A 24,256-nucleotide genomic window follows, 5' to 3' on the forward strand; every position below is an offset into this window, starting at 1 on the left:
CATCCTACCATAGGATGCTGTGGAGAAGTCGCTCTGGTTTCCTTTCCCTTCCTCGGTGTGGCAGACGCTGCTGTTCCTGGGGACCAAAGGCTCTCCAAAGCCAGAAGGCAGAGCGATGTAGACCCCAGCCCAGGGTGGCACCTTGGTCACCACAGGCTTGTAGGCACAGTAGGGCTGGGTGACCACAGCTTCCTGTCACTGCACCCTGTACTGCTGAGATTAAAGTCATTTCCCTCTGCCACAGAGGCACAACTGCCAACCATTGCCTGAGCCCACCACCGGCAGAGCCCAGGGCCGGGCCCAGCAATCTCTGCTGACCACCACAGGCAGTGCAAAGCTCACTCCTCTGCCTTATCGTGTGTGCAGCAGCTTCCCCCCAGCAATAAATCTCTGTGGCTAAAAACCACCCTGGGAGAGGGCTCTTATTGCAGTGAAAGAGCAGGGCAGGGCGCAGCAGAGACCAAGGCATTTCCCATTCTGATGGGCAGAGAGGGTTGTCCCGTTAAATCAGCCCTTTAGGGGACATGCAGTGCAAACAGGACAATTTACCCTGGGATAAGTTTAACCCTGGCAAGATTTGTTGTGGTGCATTTATTTATACCCACTCCTGTACAGCAGCAGGATTAAAAGTTCATTTCTGCGCTCCAGCTGCAGCCAGGATGAGACATGTTGTGATCCCTCCATGCAAAACAAGTACCAACAAAAGCAGTGAAATGAAACCCCAGCAGCAGCGTAAGCTGATGTCTTCAAGCAGGGACCTGGCTGGAGGTCAAGCTTGAGCTACACCACAACTTCTGGGAGTCTCCTGACTATGCCCCCACCAAGCAGTGCCAAGCACCTCCAGCTCTGTGGGGCATTAGTGGAAATTGCAGTAGCTGCCTGGAAAAGCCCTTCACAGACCTCCCAGATGAGTAGATTTTCTGTTTAAAAGCATTTCAAGCTCCACGGGTTTCTGCTTCCCTCCTGGCAAAGCGGGGCTTGAGCTCTGCTGGGTGGCAGCTCTCCTCCTGAGATGATTTACACCCTTCTGCAAGATCCTTCAATTACAGAGGACTAAGTGTTATTTAATTTGTGACTGCGGCTTGAATAAGACTCAATTAAATTCTGCCTCTTGTGAATTTGCGATGGGGAATTCTCACCTGTGATGCCAGATGAGTCCTAACTGTACCATGCCTGACTCAGACACGCGAACTGCTCTATTCATGAGTGTTTTAATAAATGCTCTATCTTTAAACTGCCAGTTTCCTGCTGTGTGACAAGCTTGGCACGGCGTCAAACCAAACCTTGGTCCCGTGGTCAGACCGTGCTGGGGATGAGGGTGAATTTTGCAGAGCATCTTGGAGGCTGCAGCGCTGGCACTGACACTGTCACAAGCACTGGTACGGGCACTGACACAAGGCACTGACACTGGCACCAGCCAGGGCGTCCTCCCTCCGCTCCCGTCCCATCCCGGCTCCGGAGCCCGGCTGACCCCTCTCGTCCCGGGGCTCCCCGGCTGCGGCCCGGCCCCTCCCGCGGGGTTGAGCCGCGGGCACGCTTGTCCCGGTGCGGCCCCGCGGTGAACCCGCTCCCTGCCCTTCCCCCGGGCAGCGCCGCGGGACCCGGTCCGGTTCTCTCCCCCCCCACAACCCCTCCACGGGACCCCGCGCTCCGGTGGGCGGTGCCCTCCTTCCCCGCCGACCCCGCCCTCCCATCGCCGCCTCCCATTGGCCGCTTGGCCGGCTGCGGGCGGGCCGCTTTGTGACGTCACGATCAGCTGTCGGAAGGTCCCGATTTGTGCGGGGGAGCGGCGGGCGCTCGGCAGAACCGCGCGATCGGCACCGGCACCAGCTCCGCGCCTCCCGCCGCTCCCCGCCGCGGTGCCGGTAGAGGTGAGTCTGCAGCGACCGCGGCTTGGGCGCTGCGGGGGGGGGGGAGCGGCGGCGGGCGGGGCTCGGGCTGAGCGGGGCCGCTCCGACACAGCGCGTTCGGGGGGGGGGGGACGACGGGGACGGGGAGACCGACGTCGGTGGGGGGGGGGGCAGGCGTTGGGGTCGTTGTCCCGTTCCCCCCCTCACCCCCCCCCCCCGCGCCCGTTGTTTGTTTCTTCATCACCGGATTAAGATTCGAGGTTGGTCTCCGCTCCCATTGGCTCCGCTAGGGTGACGTATGTCTCATTTGCATATGACATTGAGACGTCATAAGGCGGCCCCCCCCCCCCCCTTCCCCCGCGTTCCGGGCGCGCTTGTCCCGCAGTGACCCTGGTTTGAGACGGGCGTGGGGGTTAACGACGACGTAGCCTTTCCCCCCTCCTCTTCCTCGGGGTCCGTGTCCGTTCCCCTCCCGGTGTCCGTTCTACCCCATCCCATCCCGGTGTCATTTCCCCCCCGCCGTGTCCCGCCGCTGCTCGGCCGGTATCGCCCCGCGAGTCTCGGCTGGCGCTTTCCCCGGGCGAGCAGCAAATGCGTGGGCTCTCCCCGTGCCTATTCGGGGCTGCTCGGGCGAAAAACGGGGCTTCTTGAACAGGGGATGTGTGATACCGAATGTAGGAATCCCTGCAGTTGTGTCCTCCATTTACCTCCATCTTCCCATCCCGATTCCCCCTGTAAATCCCATGCCCCACGCGTGTCGGTGCCGCACTGTGCCCTGGGGTGCGGAGTACTTGGGGTACCACCCGGAGCAGCTACTGTTTGCTCCTGCTCTAAGTGCACCTGCTTTGGGACAGCTCAAAAACGTCGGGAATCCTAAAAGCTCATCTTCCTGCTGGATTTTGTGTCTCTTGCCTTGGGAACTCAGTGGCTTGGCTGAGCCTCAAGGGCCCTGGGCGCTAAACCTGCTCTGGGCTGGTCAGCTCAGAAACTTGGACTCTGTGGAGTGTAACTGGAGAAACAGGCTAAAAAGGGCATTATTGGTTTTGTAATGTTTTTATACCTATATCTTTATGTCTTGAGTGTTCAGGGGAGCTACAGCCCTGCCCAGAGAGCCTGAGCAAAGGTGCTGGCACCCAAAATCCTGGCTTAAATTCCCAATCTTGGGACCAGCAATGCCCACTGCTGACAGCGGCACCCACGAGGGCTGGGTGCCAAGGGGCTGTCACTGATTTGGCCAAGGCTTTGCTGGGATAGAAAACCATCCCCCAAACAGGTGCTGGGCCCCAGTACAGGACCAGGCTGTACCTTCTGTCCCACTGGGCTCAGTCTGCAAAGTGCCAAGGACAATTCTTATTGCTCTGAAATAAATCTTTCCTTTTTTATTCCCAGTCCCTTCTCCAAAGAAAATATCCAAACCAAAAGACAAAGGCTTTGTGTTGTAGCTCTCTTTCACCATTAGGAACCCGTTGTATCAAATTGCTGCTTATCTGGCTGAGCACAAAAGGGAAAACATAATGGAATATATGAGGATAAACTGATAACACCTGCTCGTAGCAGGACTGGAAAAACCTGAGATGTGAATTCTCATCCAAGAGCTTTTTAGCATGAGCTGCACCACGAGCCCTGCACAGGCAAGTCTCACCCCGGTGTACAGGTGGCCCTGGGCAGGCTCAGGAGGAACTGGTGGAGAGCTTGGGGTTCCTGCAGGATCAAAGTCCAACTTGGCAGTTAGCATTCAGCTTTCTGTGACCTGTGGAGGGTGTGATGTTGGGGCTGCTCCCCTCTCGATGAGCATGGCCTTTGGGAGGTTTCACCTGCAGCACCCCAGAGAGGAGACTCCTAAAATCTCTTAGGACAGCTCATAAAGATGTCCTGGTTGCTCAGATCCTGCAGCCACTGCCGGATTTTCCAGGGTTCTGTGTGACGACATCAAATAGCAGGAGGTTGGGCTTGTCCTTGGGGCAAGGACCTTCCTGCAGTGGTTACAGAGGGGAGCTGGTGCACGTGGGGACACCAGCACCAGGAAAAGACCCCCCATGTCCCCCTCCTTAAGGTGGGAGCACGTGGGGACTCCAGTCCACACTGAGCTGCTGGACTGAGCCAAGGTAAGCCCTTCAGGTGCTGGCTTTATCTGCTATTGATAAGAAGAGCCTCATGATAAAGATGTGGGTGTGTTTTTTTTTGAGGGGGGGTTCTAACCACTCTCTGCCTTCTCCCCCCTCCACTTCCCTGCTCTGTGGTGCAAGAGGCTCTGGCTGTGGATCAGCCTCTGATTTGCTGGACTCAGTCTGTCCGTGCCAGCAGCAGCTTCCCCAGGGAAGCCTGTGAATGGGGTGAAGCAATGGGATCAGCAGGAGCTGTAGTGCAGTTGTTGAGTGACCAAATGCATTAATCCAGCCTCGCTGAACTGTCCTGGGCAGGCCTCTGCCACCTCTGGTCCCTTCCTTGATGGAGATGGACAGAGGACAGCACAGGGATGCTTCACTGGTTGTGTTTGGATGATGGAGCTGCCAGACCCCCTGCTCCGTTGCTCTGTGCCAGGTTTAGGATTCTGTGAGAGCAGCCTGTGAAACATTTGCCTAATTTAGGTAAAATGAGTTGAAAATTACGTTTCCCAAGTGGGCTGGAGGAAGGCACCTGATTTCTACCTCCAACGCCTACCGGGATGACTGTGTTGCGGTATTCTTAGCCCTGCCGAGGAAGGACCCGCTCCTGCCACTTGTCAGCAGCATCCCTCCTGCCACCACGTATTTATGGAAAGTTTCAGGGAGCCTGTTGCCATTTCCAAGCGGAGCTGCTGTTGTCCTTGCAGCCGGTGACTTTTGGGAGCTGCCAGTCCTGCAAGGCTGTGGCTCCTGCCCCGGCAAGCTCCTGGCACATCCTGCCCAGCCTTTCGCCTATTCTTAGCTCCTGGGGTTATTTGTAGTGACGGTGACTCAGAAAACTAATTATTGTGTCGAGGTTTCTGAAGGGGGGAGAAAATAACTCGATGCATTCTGGTCTCCTTACTCCTGCTTCTAATATTTAATACCCTGTGGCTGGTTCTAAAAGGCTGTTGGACTTTCTGGAGGGATCCTGAGAAACTTAAGTGAGAAACTCCTCTGTCCTCAAGTGTTACCTCTTGGGGTGTCCCCTTGTGCTGGCAGTGGCCTGGGAGGGGGCCACTTCTCCAGCTGAACAAGGTCCCTCCGGATGGCCCCTGATTGCTGCAGCACTCAGCTTGGTGTCCTTCACAAGCTTGCTGAGGGTGCACCTTGGCAATAAAGAGCCTGATCCTGCCCCTTTAACCCAGTGCTGCAGAGGGTTCCAGAGCAGACAGGATAAAGTGAAGGTGAGGACTAAAGCTCATTTTGGTCCTCACTTGCCAGGATCAGGCTCCTGCCTCCACCTGCAGGTTTGATCCTGAAGGCTTTGCCCAAGCACTGCCGGAGCCAGCCCAGGCAGAGCTGCTCCAGCTCCCGGGAAGCCTTTGCTCTCCCCACGAGGCTGTCTGCTGGCGCTGTCTGTCCCTCTGCCCGGCTCCTGCTCTGCCCAGGACAGACAGCCAAGGCACAGTGTGGCCGAGCAGCCCTGGCAGCTATTCCATGAGGATCAGGGTTCAGCACCCTGCGTTTGCCAGCCCTGGCCACGCTGCCACCAAGCCCTGGTTGCTCTCACAGCAAACCGGCCTCCCCAAGGTCCTGTGTAGGATCACAATGTCCCTTAGGCAGTGGGAGCTTATGGGGTGAGGCAGGCTTGCTTCATCCAAGGGGATGACCCTGCAAGATCTGCCCTGTCCACCTAGCCTGGTGGAGGATGGACCCCCATGCCTACATTCCCTGGCATAGAGAGGGGAATCGCTGGTGGCTTATTTAAATGCTTTGGGGAATGATCCTTTAAAACGATCCATCTCAACTTTGGCTCCTGGGGGAGATTTAAGCTCATTCCTGCTGTCCCTGGAGCGATGACAGCTTCCTGGGAGTCCCCCTCCCTTCACCCCAGCCCTCCTGGCACGCTGTGGGTTTGCTCTGGAGCAGGATGGCCCCTGACAGCCCATTACCATGAGAGAGCGTGGTTATCCCAGAACCTTTAATTACAGAAATAAGGAGAATGAAGTTAAATATGGAGGAGATGGGACAGTGGAAACTAACAGCATCTGCTGTGTTGGGTGTCCTCAGGAAAGCTGTCTGCAGGTTAGGGTGGGCACCTGTGGAGCCCAGGCGCTTCAGCTCCAGGCATTCCTGTTGCTGCACCCTGTGATTGTTGGGGGGATCAAGTCTCTAAGCAGGCGGGTGCTGGGGGAATTGGTGCTGCTCCTGAGGGGAGCAGAAGGGGAGGACAAACACCAGCTTTGCTCCTGTGCACTGAAAGCTGTTGTCACGTTTTAACAGAGTAAAGACGAGAGGGATTCTGCTCTCCATTCTGTGTAATCGCTCTTCTGGCTTTGAACTCACTCGAGGATGAGCTCCTTGCTGGGGGCTTGCCAAGCAGAGCGGAGGGGAGCGCTCGGGTACCATCCGGGCAGGGCGCTCCAGCAGGGCTGAGCCAGCAGAACGGCAGCGAGCTCGTTCAGGGCTGGCTTTGCTGAGGCAACAGGGAAAATCCCCATCTAGTTCAGACCTCAGCCTGGGGTAGCTGCTGGGGTGCAACCCTGGGTGACCCGCCCCTCGCAGCCAGGCTGGAGCCACAGCCTCCTCCTGTCCCCTGTGTGCCAGCGCAGGGTGCCGTGCTGTCCCCAGCCCGCTTCACCCTGGTGGCACCCTGCGGAGCTGCACGGTGACTCTGAGCCTTGGAATGCTGCAGGCGGAGCTGCTCCAGCTTGGAAAACACAAGAACCTGCTCCTGGCCTTGCACTGGGACAGAGCTACAGTGGCCCTGGGGGACTGGAGCTCCCCCGTGCCTGCTATGGGCTGCTGGGTGCTTCCTGCCCCTCTCCCTCCTGCCTGGGGACAAGCAAAGAGCAGGCAGCCCTGAGACATCGCCAGCAGGTACCTGGTGCAGTGGGGTTTCTGCCACTATTAGGCACTTAATAAATGTATTAATATAATATTACAAGACAGCTACTTAATAGGCAACTGCTGCAGGCAGAGAGCACTGGTGTGTAATGCAGCCTTCAGGGCTGCCCTGGGTGCGCTTTGCCAGCCTGGCCCTGGGGAGGATGGATGCACGCACGGATCCCTTGGGAGGGAAATCGCTGCTGTGCTCGGTACACCAGAGAGCCCAATGGGCCAGTTTCCATTTGTTTCCCAGGTGGATGTCAGCTCCTCTTCATGTTGTTTCACTGCCTTGTATTAGTGGGCTTTAATGCTCCAGGAAAGGGGAGGTCTGGATAGTTTCATCCTTGGGTGTGCTGGAGGATAACAGAAAGGCCATGGCTTTGCTACAGATGTGGCAGTGATGGGGATCGGGAGGTGAGAGCTGCCTTAGCTGAGCCTGCTGCTCCTGCTGCAGGCAGAGGAAATGACTCTGTCGTATCTCAGTGCCCCCAAACCCTCTGCTTGGTGCTTCCAGGGGAAGCCAGGAACCTTCATAGGACACAGAGCAGGGAACCCCCATTGTGGTGAGGGCTCTGTGAGTCTCAGCCAAGTCTGTTTTGAATGCAGCATCCCAGCAGGACCCAGCTTGGATGTGGGTGCAGGGTGTGAGGGGTGGAAGGATGAACCATGGCAGTGGGGGGCTGCTGTCCCGCAGGGAGTGGGGACCCTGGATCTCTGCGCACTGGGACCTGCAGCCATGGCTGTAGCCATGTGGTCTGCCCTGCACCTCCCTGCACCCTTCCTATTCCATGTTGCCCAGAGCAGCTGGAGCTTCAGCAGGGTCCAGGGCCTCTTGCAGGCTCTACATCAGCTTGGCTGACAGAGCCATGACAGGGGTTTTGCCCTCTGAATACACCCAAGGCAGTGTGCCAGGCAAGGCAGCACACAGCTCTGCTCTCTCCCTGCATCTGGCTTTTGATGGCATTTCAATGCCCTTTAATGTCTCTGGACCAAAAAGCGTTTTCTCTGCACAAATAACATGCTGCACCCCGTGCCTGCTGCCTGTCTGTGCCACTGAGAGCTCTGCAGCCACTAATAGACTTGGTGACTCCAAACCTCCCCCTGAGCTGGGCAGGGATGTGTTTCCTCAGGGATAAAACAGTGACGTGTTTGGCTCTGCCCCTGCCCAGCTCCAGCAGATGGGTCCCCTGGGGCACAGTGCTCATGAGGAAGGGGGTGGAATGTGGGGCTCAGTGGGGGGTGCAGGCAGCCAGCCCTGCAGCCATCCCCTGCAGCCCATCTGAGCCCCCAGGGTACAGGACAGCCACGCTGCCAACCGCTCCACGTGCTTTATTCCTTTTCCTTTCCCTTTTACAGGCCTTTGCACTGAAGCCAAGCGAAGAACCTCAGAATTGCACTGCACACCATTTAACTCGGCTACGAGCTCCCTAGCAGCAAAATATCTCCATCACCACTGAGACCCTGAGTGCTGGGTTTAACCCTCGCTGCCCACTGCTCCCATTTCCACATCTGAAAGGCAGTGCTCGGCAGGACCCTAACTCCCCATCTATCCCACGGGACCGCTCCCCACCATGTTTCAGCGTCTCACCAGCCTCTTCTTCAGTGACAGCAGCACTCCGGAAGGCCTTGAGGAGCCCAAACCCTTTGTGGAGGAGGAGGAGGAGGAGGATGGCTGGCTCATAATTGACCTTGCAGGTGAGGAAAGCAGTGGGGACTGGCTTCCCACAGCCTCTGCTGCACCGTGGCTCTCTGGAGCTGGGAAAACCTTTGGAGATGGCAGCAGAGGAGCTCCCACCGCGTGTGCTCAGCTCTGTTCATCCCTCTTCCTGTGGTCGCCCAGCCCTGTGGTTGCTGTGGCAGCTCCTGACCTGTTGCTGTGGGCAGCACTTTGCCATGAGGAGCCGGGCTTGGCTTCTCCTCGCAATGCCCGTGTCAAAACTGAACTGGGAGCCTCTTCCCGGAGGAAAACCCTGCTCCTGGGGTGCTGGTGGGGACCATGGGGCTCCAGCTGGGGATGTGCTGCAGCAATCTGGCCACGTTTGGGTTATTTGAGTGCATTGGGGAATTGAGTCTCAACTCCAAAGGGCTTATCTTCCCAAATCATTCCCAGCGCCCATTCCAGCAGCACTCAGACAAGGGATGTTTGGCACAAAGTCTCAGGGGCTCTCTGTTCCCAGGGATGGCAGCAACCACCCTGAGTCCCCTTTGACACCAACCAAGCAGATCAAATTCCTTGTGTGCAGAGCTTCTCCAGCTCTGTTAAGACCTTGGCATTTCTATTGTAGGGTTGATGACTCAACCAAGTGCAGTGATGATTTTATGACCTTTTGCTTGCAAATCGAGCAGCAAACTTAAACAAACAAGCCTGCCTGTGCAGGAGATCCTCAATGGCCACGGTCTGCTCTTGCAGCCTCTGGTTGGTTGTGGTGCCTCAGCCAAGCGGACCACAAATGCATCCTGCAGGTTTAGGAGAAGGGTTTTGTCCTCCCTCTCGCAGGCATCTGTTCGTCCATCAGTGCTCCTGTCCCCTGTTCACTGAGCAGAGCTGCTTTTCATGATACAAGTCGTTTGTTAGGGTTTTCCCCATACAGTGAGATGGAGAGGGGACCGCAGCATGGGCAAGCCTGGGATGGGGGACAGGGGCAGCCCCATGCCTGCTGGGAGCACTGTGGGTGGCTGGTGGAGGTGCATGGGTGGTGTGGGCACAGGCAGCCACCCAGGATTCCCTGTCCTCTGGGCTGCCCTGGGGGGGTCGCAGCAGTGACACAGGAGGAGGAGGGTTGGAAGGAGGTCCCTGGAACCACTCGCACGCAGCTGCCTCCTGCCTGGGCCAGCTGGCAACGGCTGCAGCGTGCCCAAAGCGCGCCAGAAGGAGCCAGGAGTTTCCCCAGACAGAGGAAGCCGGGCTATGCCCTGATCCCCGAGACTGCAGCCAGCGCAGCAGGGACACAGGGATGGCTCGGGGACAAAAGGCTCCCTTCTCTTTCCCAACCAAGCTCGGTGCAGAGCTGCCTTTCAGCAGTGTGACTGCCTGGGGCCGGCCACCCCACTGCTAATCCCCACCAGCCCTGCCGCTGCCTTTTCCCCGCAGCATTCCCTGGCTGGTGATGGAATGATTTATTTCAGCCCTATTTCTGAGGCTGGAGTTACGCAAAGCACTTTACAAACCAAACCCGCCAACTCCAGCCCTCATCCTTCACCTTTGAGCCACAGCAGCTGACAAGCATCTCAGTCTGGCTCTCCCCCAGCCTGATGGGCCTCCAACCTCATTCCCTCTCAGGCAGGTCTTTGACCCATGCGTTGCAAAATGTACCTGAATTAACCAGAGATCCCAGGAGTATTTTGGATGCTGCTCTTGTCCCATGACCCAGCCTGGTTCTACTCAGCACCCAGGGACAGAGCAAAGACCATTTCCCAGTGCTTAGAAGTATGGCTGCAAGTATTTTGGGATCCCAAAATATTCCTTGTGACATTGAAACCTGCCTTGGCAAAGGATGGGGATGGGTTGCCAGGGATGGTGGGGCAGGGTTCAGCCGTGCTGGGTCCCCTGCTCCTCTGTTGCAGGATCAGGAATGCTCCAGCTGGGCTCGATGGCTGTCTCCAGGCTGACAAATATCTCCAGCCTGGCATGCCAACAACTATTAATAGCTCGATATCCACTGACCTGAGGAAAGATGCTCTCGTGTTCGCAAAGCTAATTGTGGCCTGCCCTAAGCCCTGGGCTGGGGCATCGTCTGCAGGAGGAGCCAGGGACATGCGGGTGGGGAATGCCAGCACTGTGCTTCGTGCACTCTATTTCTCCACCACAAGAACACATTCATTGCCCAGAGAAGCTGTGGCTGCCTCATCCCTGTCAGGCTGGACGGGGCTTGGAGCAAGCTGCTCTAGTGGAAGGTGTCCCTGCCCGTGGCCAGGGACTGGAACTGGATGAGCTTAAGGTCCTTTCCAAACCAAACCATTCTATGATCCTATGATTGACCTCTGATTTGTCCTGCACCCTCACCTAGCTGCAGGGTCATATGTGTCCATAGATATACCCCACTGTGTTCCCCCCTGCTCCTTGAGGCCATGTTCCTTGAATTCCCCTGATGAGGCTGGGAGCAGCTCTGGATACCCCCGTGAGCCCAACGTTAGGTGCAGGCTCCCTTCCTACAACCTAACCAGTGACTCCAAGCACAGGCAGCCCAGCAAGGCAGCAGCCCAAGTGCTTTTGCCAGGCGGAGGTGAGGAAAGGAAGGTAAAGGGAAGCTGGGGCAGCTCCTGGATCAACCACTCCAACTTTGGCCTCTAACGGGCTGAAGCTGAAGGCGTGGTGAGAACCTTTGCTGAAGAACGTATTCCCCTGTTTCCTTCCAGAAGAAAAGGTGTGAGCTGTTTTTTCCTGTGTGTGTGCTTGGTTTCCATGTCTGCAAAGTGCTGGGAGGTGTTTGTGAGGGCAGGCAGGCCTGCGTTCCTCCTGGGTGGCACAGCCTGGTCCCAGGGCCATAAGAACGGGCTAAAGCAGCGTTTCTGCTGTTTCGTTTTGAGAAGGGGTAGAATAAAGTCGCTGCAGTGAAACCCTGCTGCTTTCCCCCTGGTTTTGGTTAAACTGCCTAAACAGAATGTTTCACCAAGGAATCTGGAGAGGGACTTTTCCCAAAGACACGTAATGAGAGGACCAGGGGCGAAGACTTCAAGGTAAAAGAGGGGAGGTTTAGATTGGATATTAGGAAGAAATTCTTCCGTGGCACAGGGTGCCCAGAGAAGCTGTGGCTGCCCCATCCCTGGCAGTGCTCAAGGCCAGGTTGGACACAGGGGCTTGGAGCAAGCTGCTCCAGTGGAAAGGGGTCCGTGGCAGGGGTTGGAGCTGGATGGGCTTTAAGGTCCCTTCAACCCAAACCAGGCTGTGTTTGATTCTCTGATGCTGTGATTTCCATTTCTTAGCAAAGCCACATCCCACAGCACCAGCAGCCGCCCCAGTGCAGAGGGTGCCAATTGGGGTGCAGTGGGGGCACTGCCGGTGTCTCCCTCCCCATGAGGCCCCACTGACACCGAGCCCGTCCGTAGCGGCGGTGATGGCGGTGGGGTGTCTCTCGCACTAACGATGCCCCTTTCTCTCCCCCCTCCCCTCCCCACTGTACATGGTATGTGTGTGTGTCCCCGCTGTGCCCCGCATGGCTCTGCACCCCCGCCACCCCCAGGCAGCCGTGCCCGCCCCGGCGCAGCCCGGCGAGTGGGTGCTGGCGGCACCGGGCGCTCGGCGCGATCCCGCCCGGCTCCCCCCGGTCCGTCACCACCTCCGGCCGCTCCCCCGGCTCCAGCCGGTCCCTGCTTGATGGACGAGAGTTGGTTTGTCACCCCTCCCCCCTGTTTTACTGCAGAGGGGCCCGGCCCCGACGGCGTGGGGAGCAGCCCCATGGAGGACCTGCTCATCGAGCACCCCAGCATGTCTGTCTATGTCACCAGCACCCTCGAGGTGGACGGGGAGGGCCCTGAGGATGACGCTGCTGAGTGAGTATAGCCTGAGGGTGCTCACCTGGGGATGCTGGTACCAGGGGACCGGGGTGGACGGTCAGTCCTGGCATCCCACATCGCTGGGTATGATCGGGAGTGCTCTGGCCGCAGATGGAGTTGGGCTGTGGGGGTTCTCAGTGTCCCCACGTCCCACCTCAGGGATCACCCTGCGTGCCTGTGCAAGGATGGCAGCCTCTGCGTCCTGAAATACCCTGCTAAGGGGGTCTCAATGCTGTGGTGAGATGGCTGTGGGTGGTGAGCTCATCACTGCGCTACAGCGAAGAGGGGCTGCGTTCCCCCCCACCTCTCCAAGCAGGGTCTCCTGGGACGGCCGCTTGTGCTGATGCTGCCTTGGCCATGCTGCTGCCAGTGATTGCGGGGTCCCACTGTGCCGTGGGGTCCCCACAGCCCCCCAGACCTCCAGCGTCTCCTTTGGGAGCCCCTCACTGGGGCAGAGGAGGAGGGATAATTCGGGGTGAAGCTCCCTCAGGCCTGGGGACACCTTTCCTCCAGAACTTCTCTCTTTGCACAGTCTCTCTGAGGGCCACAGCTTGATCTCAAGAGCTTCTGAGTAACCTCAGTGCGGGAGGGTGCAGAAAGGGGGGGTAGAAAAGGGCTGGGAGACCAAACGGGCTGGAAACGGGGACTTAGAAATGGTTGGGCTTAGAGGAATTGGCCAGTGTGAGGAGGGTGCGGATGGATGGCCCCATTCCTGGCGGTGTCTGGATTTATCCTGGGGTGGGAGGTGGCGGGGTCCATCCTGGGGGGATGATGGGGAAGGGGTTGGAGCATCAATGCTGGGGTTCCATTGACCACCCCTTTCCCCGCAGGGAGGTGCCGGAGCCGCGGCTGGAGCGGCACGTTCCGCACCACAGCAGGTCCCTCTCGGTGAAAGCTGCCATCCTGGAGAAGGTGGGTCAGGCGCGGCGGGTGCAGCGCGCCAAGCAGCTGGCCGAGAAGCACCGGCTGAGCCAGAAGGCGCTGCAGCGGCAGAACCGCGCCTGCCAGCGCCCGCTGCGCCGCGCCAAGCAGCACATCGGCACCTTCGTCCACCAGCCCTGCCAGCGCCACTGCAACTACTGACCTCGCCGGGACGCCCGGCACCGGCACCGTGCTGCAGCCGGGCTGCGGTTCCACTCCATGCCCTCACACGCATCCCTCTGCACACCCAGGCCTCCACTCAGCATCTTCCTCATCTTCATCCCCGCGCCCTTCACCCACAGCGCCGCAGCTCCAGCATGGAGGGCCGGGTTGTCCGCTCCACCTCGCAGCTGTGCCAGCCTTCACATGGGAATTGGGTATTCCTGGTGAGATCCCCTGCGTCGAAGCCTGTTTGTCCTGATGAGCCTGTGACATCAGTGCCTTTCTTCCGGACGTCATGACTCCACGTGTAGCCGGACAGGGATGTCACAAGCAGAGACACCGTGAAAAGAGCAATGAAGCAACAAGATTTGGGGTTTTTTAGGAAAATCTCATCAATGACACTAACTAATGCTTCCTCCGCCCTGAAACCAGCAGATACCCCCCCTCCCTCCTCCATTTCGTACCTACACTTTCACAGTGATAAGACCCCACTGCTGGTCCTTGCCATGGGGAAGCGCTGGTGGAAGCCTTGGCAGGGTCATTGGGCAGCTCGTGGTGCCTCGTGGTGTTTTTTAAAGACAACCTTAAAGCAATCTCAGGAACCAAAGCACCGTCCCAGCGCCTCGCCGGAGCCCTCGGCCACCGCGCTGCGGGGCCGGCATCCAGCCCAGGGCCAGTGGTAGCATCACCATGGCTGGTGGTCCTGCCGAGCTGCTGGGTGCCTCGTCCTGGCGAGCCCCTTCCTCCTGGAGCCACTCACCTGCCTGAATCACAGCTATAAACATACATACACGTGTATGGATGTGTTTCCCTGTGTACCTTTATCCTTGGAAGAGGTATAAGCAAGGAGCATCGGCTGCTCGATCCCTGGGAGGGGATCAAGGCAGGGACCTGCGCAGCTTCCCCAAGGTGGCAAAAGCATGTCGAAGCTGATGGTGAAGGGATGATGAAGAGGAGGCCCGAGGGAAGAGGCTGAAGTAAGGGTGAAGGTGGACCTGGGAGCAGCTGCTAAGAGACAGGATGGGGCAGGCCCTGGCAGTGGGGCCGGGTGAGAGGGTTGCTGCAGTGGAGCTGCAATGAGAACGTCTTCCCCCCTGACTAAAAAGAGCATCCTTTCCCAAGGGAAGGGACAGATTCCATTGTGAGCAGCACTGGTTTGTAATGCAAATCCCTCCCCTCCCCATGATGGACTCATTCTGCCCTTCAAACCACACGGTCCAGACTTTCCACTGGCTCCAGCACCAGCTGAAATTTGTTGTTTCCCCCCCAACTCCTTCCCTTGGGGACAGGTTTGTACCCATGCACTGGGGAAGCTCTGGCTCACAACCGGCTCACAGCCTGGCTTCCCACCCTCCGAGACAAGAAATACCCCTCATCCCCTTACCCCTGCCGCCCAGAATGCTGATTTCCCACGAGTTTCTGCCATTCACCGTGTTCTAGCCCTCAGTATCAGCTTTGGACCGGGGCTGAAGGGATCGGGGTGAGCCCAGCCTCGGACAGCTGGTATTTGTTCATTTTTGAATGAGATTAAAGCTAAAACAAACCCTTTTAGGAGCCCCAGCCCCAGCTCTGTACCTGGGAGCCTGGGCTGTGGCCACAGGCACCGGCCCTCGCCATTGAGCCTAAGACCACGCTGGAGATCGCCCTGTTTCTGGTGTCTTCCCATCGGACTGATGACTCCTTGACTCAACGGGAACGTTTACACCCTTTGGCTTCCTGGGCTTCACATTAAAGGCCTTTTTCCCCCTTGAATTGATGCCTGGTATGAACTGGGAGCGTGGATGCTGGCATAGGTGCTTGTGAAGACCAGCGGGGGCTGAGCCCAGGCTCTCAGGATGAGGTGCTGCCTTCCCTGCTGCTCCTTCCCTCATCACTGGTGACACGCTCTGTGGCCATCGGGCAACAGCGTTAGAGGAAGCATCTTTTCTTTAGCCCAAAGGTACATCAGGAAGTGGACAAGCCAAGCAACGACCTGCCTGCCAGCCCGCTCTCCATTGCATCCGAGATGCCACCAGTCCCTCTGGAGTGCTGTCACCCCCTCTGCAGCTCCAGGGCTGGGGGGCAGCAAGGCTGGATCCTGCCAGGTCTGTCCTACCAGGCCTTCCCATGCCCATCGGTCTGCTCACAAATGGTACCCCGATAGAAGAACCCCCTCATGGAAACCTTCCCCTGCATCCTGCTCATCCCTTGTGAGCCGGAGCCCCTTGGCCGTGCTCCCAGGGGCTCAGCGCTGTCGTGGCCCCAGCACCCAGCACCCATTTCAAATGGCTGATGCTGTTATTCCGTCCTGGTTTCCAGAAGCAAATGCAAACTGTTTTTGTCCCCTTTCTTCTTTCCATGCCGATCTGAGACATCTTCCATCACACTGTGCCCAGCCAGCCCAGGACATGCAGCAGAACTAGTATCACACTTTATACCAAGAGTATGTTTATAAAGGATTAATAAATTATTAATAACGTTTTAATGAAGAGGTTAATCCAGAGCCCTGGAGGTCAGTGGCGTGCAATTACCACAGCATAGATTGGCTCCTGAGACCCCCCTGTTGTTGGCACACTTGGTTGTGTATTAACATCCAGTGATCACCTATCAACCCCTTGCAAAGAGACGGTCGACCCACCAGTGACCTCTGCTGTGGCAAAGGTGCGTTCATCCTGCGCTCTGCAGAAGCCCTGCGATGCTCCTCTGCTGCCCATCAGTGAGCACAAGACCTGGCCTGATACCAAATCTCCTGCCCAGTGTTACCAGACAAGAAAACCCCTTTACCCTGAGGCTGTGAGCTTCCTCAAATCTTAAAACAAGCAAAAGGTGCTTAAAAACTGAGAACTTCAGTGTGTGCATGTGTGGATACGTCACGACCCGGTGTGGGTGTTCAGAGGGCTGCTTTGGGGTGTGGGGTTTGGTGTTTTAGGGGTTTGATGGGGTTTTTTTGCACCCAGTGTTTTCAGTTTGTGACTCGCTGTGTGATGCTCCCAATGGGAAGGTGAAGCGAACACGGTGCTGGCTGGCAGGGAGGCCCTTGGGCTGGTGTCCTGCTTGAATGGCTAGGATGAGTCTTGCTTTCTCTTCTTGACTTGCAGAGGGGGAAACTACAGCATGGACTCAGGGACAAACAAATGTGCGGGGGTCTATGACAATGGGTTCTTTATGGGTTTCTCTGTTCGGATGTGGGTTTGTTTCTGTCTGGGAGGCCTTTGGCTGTGCGGTCCTGAAGGATGCTGCAGGGATGCGGCCGAAGCCTTTGGCAGCGCTTGTTGGTGAGGGGCTGCTCAGGCTGCTGCGCACTGGGAGAGCCGCAGGGTTTGATGCTCTGGCACAGTGTCTGCGTGGAAAAGGAGCTGTGGCCACTTGTGGTGAATCCATCCCTGAGCAGCAGCCTGTGTCCCGAGTATTCACCTTAAAGCTGCTGGAATGCGGCTGGTCCTTCCTTGGGCTTGTCTGTGGACAATCATGTATGGATTTTAAGCAGCGAGCCCCTGAGGATTTGGGAAGTGAAGCGAAGCCGTGCTTTCTGCATCAGCTGCAGCCGGTCTGGCTCCACCGTGTCCCTGGGATCTGAAGGCAGCTGGGATGTGGGGCAGCATCCGAGCCATCACATGGGGGAATGCTGGTGCAGGCCACAGGCAGATCTGTGGGAGGAAATTTCTCTATTTCTTCTAATGAAAACATAGAGAAAAAGGAAGAATTCCCCGATGGAGAGACCTGGGTGAATCTGTCCTGGGCCTGGCAGCAGCTTCTCAGCCCTGTGCTGGAATCCCAGGTGGGATGGATGCCCAGCGTGGATGGGCAGGCCTGGGGACATCAGGACACTGCGGGCAGGCTGCGACAGTGCTGCCTGGAGCTTGTGAGGCAGCAGACCCCTATGATGGAAAGATCCTTTCCACCACTTGGAGACCCCATGGTGTAGGGGATCTTCTCCAAGCAGAGCACAAGGGATTTGGATCTCAGTGGTCTTCATTTGGTACAGGGCAGGGCAGCCTGCCTCCATCCCAGTCCAGTGGATGAACCCCTGAAGTGAGTGTTGGGGCTGCCCCAGCCATCAAGATAGGACGAGGAGGAGCAGCTCTCCTGGGGAAGTTCGTCCTCTCGAGATGAGCACCAAACACATCAGCACACGTCTGAACATCCACACCCTGTGAGACCCAGCTCGCAGCATGGCGCGGATGGGGACACCTCGGGCAGCCGCATCAGCCACAGCAAAGCCCTTCCACCCAACTCCGGCTCTGCAAGGCCGGGGAGAGCTGCCAGGGGCAGTGGGGCGAAAGTTCTTGTCACCCCTGAAACTTGCACTCACAAATGCGCTTTCCAAAAGGCTCTGCTGTAAAAGCTCCATCTGAAGGAAGCAAAAGGCTTTCCATGGGAGTCACCGTTCCTTCTCCATCATGGATAATGTAAACACGTGGAGCATCCCAAAGATCACCGCCGTGGGAATCTTCGCTCTTCCTTTAGCATGTTTCTAATCAAGAGATGATTTAAATTTACATCTTGCTGGTACCTTTTCCTCTTCCATTCAGTCCCACTGGGGAGAAAAAACCCCACTGGGGATAAAACCCCCATTAGTTGTCTCGTCACACCAGTCAGAATGAAAAAGTAGATGGGAAAATACTCCAGTGAGGTTCTAGACTTGAATCGTGCATCTTCAAGTCTTCCTGTGGAGGATCAGCATCACTTCCAGTGCCCTGCGTAAAGCAGAAATTACATTTCAGGTGAATTTATTGAAAACCAACAAGTCCTCAAAGATTAACCCATGTAATAACTGGGGAACGAGCTGCTAAAAGCAATGGGATGCGTCAAGCCAAGAATAACGGTTCTCAGCATCTGCCTGTTGCTTGCCAGAGGCAGCGCTGAGCCCTGCTCCCCTGTGCTGGGAAGGGGTGATCCATGCGTCTTCCCTGAGTGTCTGGGCTTAAAAGAAGCTGATGCCACGGTGGCTCTGCCCACTGGGGACTGTCGGTACCCACCACACCTGCAGCATCTCCATACTGGGAGACCAGCCAGGAGCATTAAAGGGCATTGAATGGGCTTGATCGCCTCAGGGCTTGTCTTCAAGGAGCTTCCATCTCCTCCCATCTGGTGTCATGAATAATTTCCTAGCATCCTGAAGGGCTCAGTCCTCACCCCACCGAGATAGAGCAGCTCCAGCTGATAACAGGGGTGGCTCTTAGGTGTAGTCCTGTATAAAGTTCTTATTCAGAGGCGATGCAGAGGGTCCTTATACTCACTTGGAGCTAATACCTCCAGGGCTGCCTTGGGGGTTGTTTTCCAGCCCCATGCCCACAGCAAGTGCAAGCTCTGTTGGAGGGATGCTACCACATGCCCTGGTGCATGGAAACACTGTGTGAAGCTTTGGCTCTGTTACAGAGAACCACGAATATCCCTCTGCTTTCGCCCCTGCTCATGTTCCAGCACTTTCACGGGAGGAAGGTTTCATCCCTTGCAAACAGAGGGGGAAAGCAGCACAGTAAATTTCAAGTGTAGCTTAAAACCGGGTTGCACAGCGGAGCCCAGGGTTTCTCCACTCTTTTGCGCTCACCTCTTGTATTCACATCAGGGAAGCCGGGAGCAGCTTGTGCCCAAGTCCCACTGAAATCGTGTCCTCGGCTTTGTATCGACACAGTGATGCTTCGGGCAGTGCAGGGATGAGGGAACAGCACACCGTGTACCAGTGGAAGAGTCGTGTTTTCTCTCGTCTCGCAAACGCACCTGTACAGAGCCACTGAGCACTGCAATATTTTAGCTGTATGTATAAACCCGAGGTGTTCTGCTTGTAACGCTCCTCCACGCACCTCATCCCTCCATGCTGGACTGACTGTACATGTGCCTTTCACCCTTCGTCATGGTTTGGCATCCTTTTTTTTATCACAGCTGCAGAACTTGAACAAAGCAGTGAACTGCAGTTAAAAGTCCTATGCAAGAGATGAGTGGGGAGGCAGTTTCCGGTATTTCTGTGTTTCTACATTGTTTTAAAAGCAGACGCTGGGCTCTCCGGAGAAGCCTGACAGAATTAATGCCCTGGAAAGCACTGAGCTTCTGTTGTTTTAGCTAAAAAGCATTTCAGATGCTAAATCTCTTAGGCAGCTTTGGAAAGCTCAGCCTAAACCCCAGTTCCCCACTGGTTTGTGCATGGAGAGTGAGCAGTACGAGCACCAGCACTTGACCCGAGAGAGCGTGTTCAATAGCCAGTGCTTCCTTCCAAGAGAAAGGAGAAGAAAGTGCTATTTGGTGAGAAAAGAAGGTGCTATTTGGTCGGAAAAGGTTGCCTTAAGCCTTCCCTAACATGCATTGGAGAATGTGATCACCCCTGGCCGCAGCCCTGTATGCGGTTGACCCCGTTGGGGTGCTGCAGAGGACCCACACCACCAAGCAGATGCCCACGCAGCAGTTCTGTATCAGCCGTGCTCTGCTGAATGCCTTACAACAGTGGGACAACTTCCACACCGGGATGTTGAGAAGAGGAACCAGAAGCCCCACGTTTTACTACATCACCTCTGCTGTAGGACTGAAACCTCGTCCGAAACTCGAAGCTAACAAAATCTGTCCTTTTTTTTGTGTGTGTTACATGTTCAATCGGTGTAAGCAAGGTCGGTAGAGAAAGGTGTCTACTTCTCGTAGGACATTGTTTAAACATTTGCTGTGTGTCAACAGACTGAAGGACACGACTGCCTGGAATACGTTATGTAGTGTGCCTGTGTGTATGTAACCTGGTTCTGGTTGTTAGGTTGTGATGCTGTCTTTTGACTGAAAAAAAAATCTAATATAAAGAAAAAAACCACAAGAAATAAAAAAAAAAAGGATATATATTTAAACTATTTTGTGTGTATTTCTCTAGAGACCTGTTTGCAAAAAGCTTTGGTTTTTAAAGCAAGCTTTTAATGCTGTAACTATCAGACAAGCCAGTAGGAAAAAAAGCCCCTTTAGACAGCAAGGGGAGGGGATCAAACAGAGTCGTTTGAGGGATTTTTTCCCCCCTCCCCATTACCAAACCCTGAAGCTCAGTAGATGATTGCAAGAGCTAAAGCAGGTGCTGATGGCCCTGGGCAAGGTGAGAGCCACGTCATGTACCAATCTCTACAGCATCAGCAGCTCAACAGCTTGGAGCTGTTTCTCCACACACATAAACAACAGCCTGATACCACCCACATTGTAACTGAGAGGCAGAGAGATGCCTCTAAGGGGATTAAGGGCTTGGAGTGTCCAACAGATGAGGAAAGGGCTCAGAAGGCTCAGGGGGATCCCATTCACGTGTGCCGATACCTGATGTGGGGGGTGGGTACAAAGACTCTTCTCAGCCCAGGGGCTGGATGAGAGGCACAAAATGAACTAAAGAAGAGAAATTCTGCTTAAACATAAGAAAATGCTTTTTCACCGCAAGGGTGGTTGCCCAGAGGAGCAGGCTGCCCAGTGCAGGGGAAGAGTCTCCATCCTTATAGATACCCAAAATGAGAGCAGACACAGCCATGGGCAACCTTCTCTCTTGCCACCCAGCCCCTGGCCACCTTGGTGACCCTCTGCTGTGTCTCCTCTATGTTATCGACATCTTTATTGCGTGCGTAGGGGGCGGTGGTGCTGGGAACCAGGGGATCATGTTCCAGATGTGATCTAACCAGTGCCAAGGGGAACCATCACCTCCCTCAGTGCAGCAGCCCCATCCCTGCACCAAGCCAGAGGTAGCTCACTCACCTCGAGGGCTGCAGAGCTGCTCCCCGCCAGCCACTGCCAGTGGGCACAAGGGCAAGAGGCTGCAGCTCCTTCCAAGACTCCTTCCCAGGTGCAGGATCTTGCATTTGTCCTTTCCCGAGGTCCATGTCCCTGTGGTGACCCTGCCCTCAAGCCCATCTGCTTCCCCCATGTGGTGTTTTCCACAACCAAGAGTACATCCCCTCTCCTCCCCAGTTTATTGGCCCGTGGACCTTGCCTGCGAAGGTGACTTTCCAGGTTTGTGGACTTTTTCCCAGCTCCACAACTTCCCCACTGGCAACAGCACAACACAGGGTGATGGTGGCGTTACCTGCACACCGGCTCCTCATGTTCCAGGCAGACTTGGAAGCGACGACATCAAAGAGCAAGAGGGGGTGGGACCCCTCTTGCCCCACCAAAACCTTCTGACAGGCATGGGATGATCCCACCTTGTCCTTAGCACAGATGTGGAATAAAACCATCTAAAGATGAGGGTTAGCAAATGCAACGTGGAGGACGGGAGGAGTAAAATGGGCCATTTCAGAAACCACTTCCTATTGACTGTACTTACATGTGTGTGAGTGCATACAGAATATATACATGCATATAAAATATATACATGCATATAGAACTGTGTGTGCATGGATCCATAATCCTACACATGCATATAAATGTGTATGCATGGATCTATAATCCTAAAGGATTAGATGCTTTTTGTGGAAACCAGCTTCATACTACCCCTTGTAAAGCAAGAGAGGTGTAAACAGCTGGGGGAGAGCTGGGGATTCAGAGCATGGGGGTAGGCAGCATCCCACCAGCATCTAACTTTTCCCTTGCAAAAGACACAGAGCATCCGCACTTTAACAGGGATGATCAGAGATGGGAGCCTCACTCAATGTCTAGTACCTTGTGCACAAACAGGTAATTTCTTCCATTATAAAAGGTGAAGATTTACACTTAACTACAATTTCATCGGCCTTTTCATCAGTGTTTCTACAACTGTGTAAGAGAAGAAAACAGGTCCAAGTGTCTGTGTGCACAAAGCAACAAGTAATCCAAAAAGACCAGCGAGAGCTCCCTGGAACAAGGGGCCTGACCTACTTTCCGCAGCCCTGCGTACAAACCATGCGCTGCTGGTTATCCACGTAACGGACTGCAGGCTCCTGCATTCACAAAGCCTTCAACACATTCCATACAGCTCTTCCCTCTGCTGCATGCTCCTGCCGAGCAGCTTTACTCGCGGGGAGCGCTGTCTCCTGGGCCTCCTCACCCTGTATGTGCTCCCTGCGCAGAGCCCAAGGGCAGGAGCGTGGCCTGTGCCGTGTTTTCTTGCTTTGCAAGAACAGCTGCATCAGTTAATTCGTTTGTGGTTAAACAAATTCCTCTCTAAAGCTCCATATAAGGAGCTTGCAGGCCTCGAGCTCTAAATAATCCCTTCAATCTTCCTGTTTGGAATGATGCGGTTGTTGTTGCTAATAATAATTCAACCCAACTTATAGGACAATAACATTTATTTAGAGCATGAGGGATTCCACATTATACAAACCCTTACATTTATGTTGTTTTCTGTTTTGTTTCACTGGTCCATTTCTACAACAAATACATCAGATCTACTATATAATAAAATTATTTACATTTCCAAACATGATTGGGTTTGTTTCTAAACCCTCTTACTGCTATTCACATACAGTACTTAAACAACAGCACAATACATTATTTTTAATACCTAAAAATGACAACCCTGTATTCTAATTTATGAAAAGTGGAAACAAATAAATTTACAATTGTCTTCCCCTCCCCTTCTATTTCATACAAACACATTAACCTCATGTGCTAACCCTCGGCTTCACTTCATAAGTCCAGGGGGTTTTAGAAGAACCCAGTTTTTATATCTATTTATCTGTTTTTTAGAAAAAAAAAATTCATTTTTTGGGAACAGGAGAATATTAAAAGGACTTTACTGTACAGAATTTTATTTAAAAAAAAGAAAAATCACAGCTCAAAATTGCTATTGGTAAATTCACACTCATTTACAAGTTTCATGTTTCCATGCAGTAATTTACTTGGATTTTCTTCTTTTTGACTGCATTGCACTGGCACTCGTTTCTGAAATTAAGAGAAGAAAAGAAGCATGGATACGAAGTCGACAAGCCACCAGAGGTGCACAGATTGCCCTTCCACCATCACACCAGAGTGCAAACCTCGGAGGAGCGGGATTCCCACAGACCCGGGACTGACTCTTCACCAAGTCATGACACAAACACCAACGCTGTGACACAGCTCAGCCCTTCCCCAGATCTGGTAGGGCACGACTTCAAAGCGTTAGGGCTTCAGCAATGCTGAACTTGCAATGTGTCAGCCTTAAGATCTGTGTGGTTTTGTATGTTTAAGTGTTCAATGTTAGCTCCCCGAATGCACAGCGTGCTCAGATGTGCCTCTGTGTAATGGGCACTGGGCAGAAACTGCGGCAGTGGGAGCCAGCATCATGGAGATGGTGCTATAAAAAACACTTAGGAAGTTTGGAGCCTGCCACATGAATTACAAATGTAGTTGTTTGAGTCCTTGGGAAGTCGGATCATTAGAAAATGAGTCTCTTGAGTGTATACTATGATTCACAGAGAAGCAGCTATGCAGAAAGGTACAAAACACTGCGAGGAGCAGAGCTCGCAGAAGCTGCAGTGAAAGCAGATGACATGTTCAGTGCACTTACCAAGGCACTAACGTTTCCATTTCAAAACAAAACAGAGTAAGGACCAAAGGTGTTTGCATCTTTAGATCTTTCAAAAATGGGATTTTAAGCGTTGGCAATGTATCTTTGGCTCTTGACAGTATTTTCCAAAAGCTATTAGAGCTGTGTGTATTTTAAGAGTCAATAGGGAAAAGATTTCCAAGACACCCAAGACATCTAAAGCTAGAGGAGCGACAGTACAACTCCATGGCTGTAAAATCTTGTATTTAAAAACCAAAATAAAGCAACATTATAAAATTCAACAAACTCGAAACTACAGTAAATGCCACAACAGCCCTTGCTGGAAATACTCCAAGAAGTGACAATACCAACACAGCACCAGGTTTCAGAAGTGGAACACCTCAGCAGGCACGACTCCCACTTACCAGAGCTCCCTCTGAGCAGCAGCACTATGGAAGCAGCTCAGTCAGCAGCTGCTATAGCCAGCCTTG

General features: G+C 54.7%; 2 protein-coding genes across 3 annotated transcripts in view; one reads left to right on the forward strand and one right to left on the reverse strand.

Moving 5' to 3' along the window:
- Positions 1-1,751: 1,751 nt before the first annotated feature.
- On the forward strand, positions 1,752-16,230 carry TP53INP2 (tumor protein p53 inducible nuclear protein 2). The gene is made up of 4 exons (XM_065691417.1): positions 1,752-1,871; positions 8,183-8,521; positions 12,007-12,316; positions 13,150-16,230. The coding sequence occupies exons 2-4, from the start codon at positions 8,398-8,400 to the stop codon at positions 13,400-13,402; spliced, it is 687 nt and encodes a 228-aa protein (XP_065547489.1). The 5' UTR covers positions 1,752-1,871; positions 8,183-8,397; the 3' UTR covers positions 13,403-16,230.
- A 6,339-nt stretch (positions 16,231-22,569) lies between these two features.
- Positions 22,570-24,256, reverse strand: part of NCOA6 (nuclear receptor coactivator 6) — a 42,766-nt gene continuing 41,079 nt past the window's right edge. For both annotated transcript variants that reach the window (XM_065691971.1, XM_065691970.1), the window contains one exon: positions 22,570-23,182. In XM_065691971.1, the coding sequence (XP_065548043.1) occupies positions 23,136-23,182 (47 nt within the window). In that variant the 3' untranslated portion in view covers positions 22,570-23,135. The remainder of the gene's footprint in view (positions 23,183-24,256) is intronic.

This window comes from Lathamus discolor, chromosome 11 (genome assembly GCF_037157495.1).
Source record: "Lathamus discolor isolate bLatDis1 chromosome 11, bLatDis1.hap1, whole genome shotgun sequence".
In the NCBI taxonomy this organism is placed as follows: domain Eukaryota; kingdom Metazoa; phylum Chordata; class Aves; order Psittaciformes; family Psittacidae; genus Lathamus; species Lathamus discolor.

Coding starts and splice junctions, on each gene's coding strand:
- TP53INP2 (XM_065691417.1), top strand. CDS start 8,398: ATGTTTCAGCGTCTCACCAGCCTCTTCTTCAGTGACAGCAGCACTCCG. Junction 8,522..12,006: donor GCTCATAATTGACCTTGCAG/GTGAGGAAAGCA, acceptor CGCCACCCCCAG/GCAGCCGTGCCCGCCCCGGC. Junction 12,317..13,149: donor CCTGAGGATGACGCTGCTGA/GTGAGTATAGCC, acceptor CTTTCCCCGCAG/GGAGGTGCCGGAGCCGCGGC.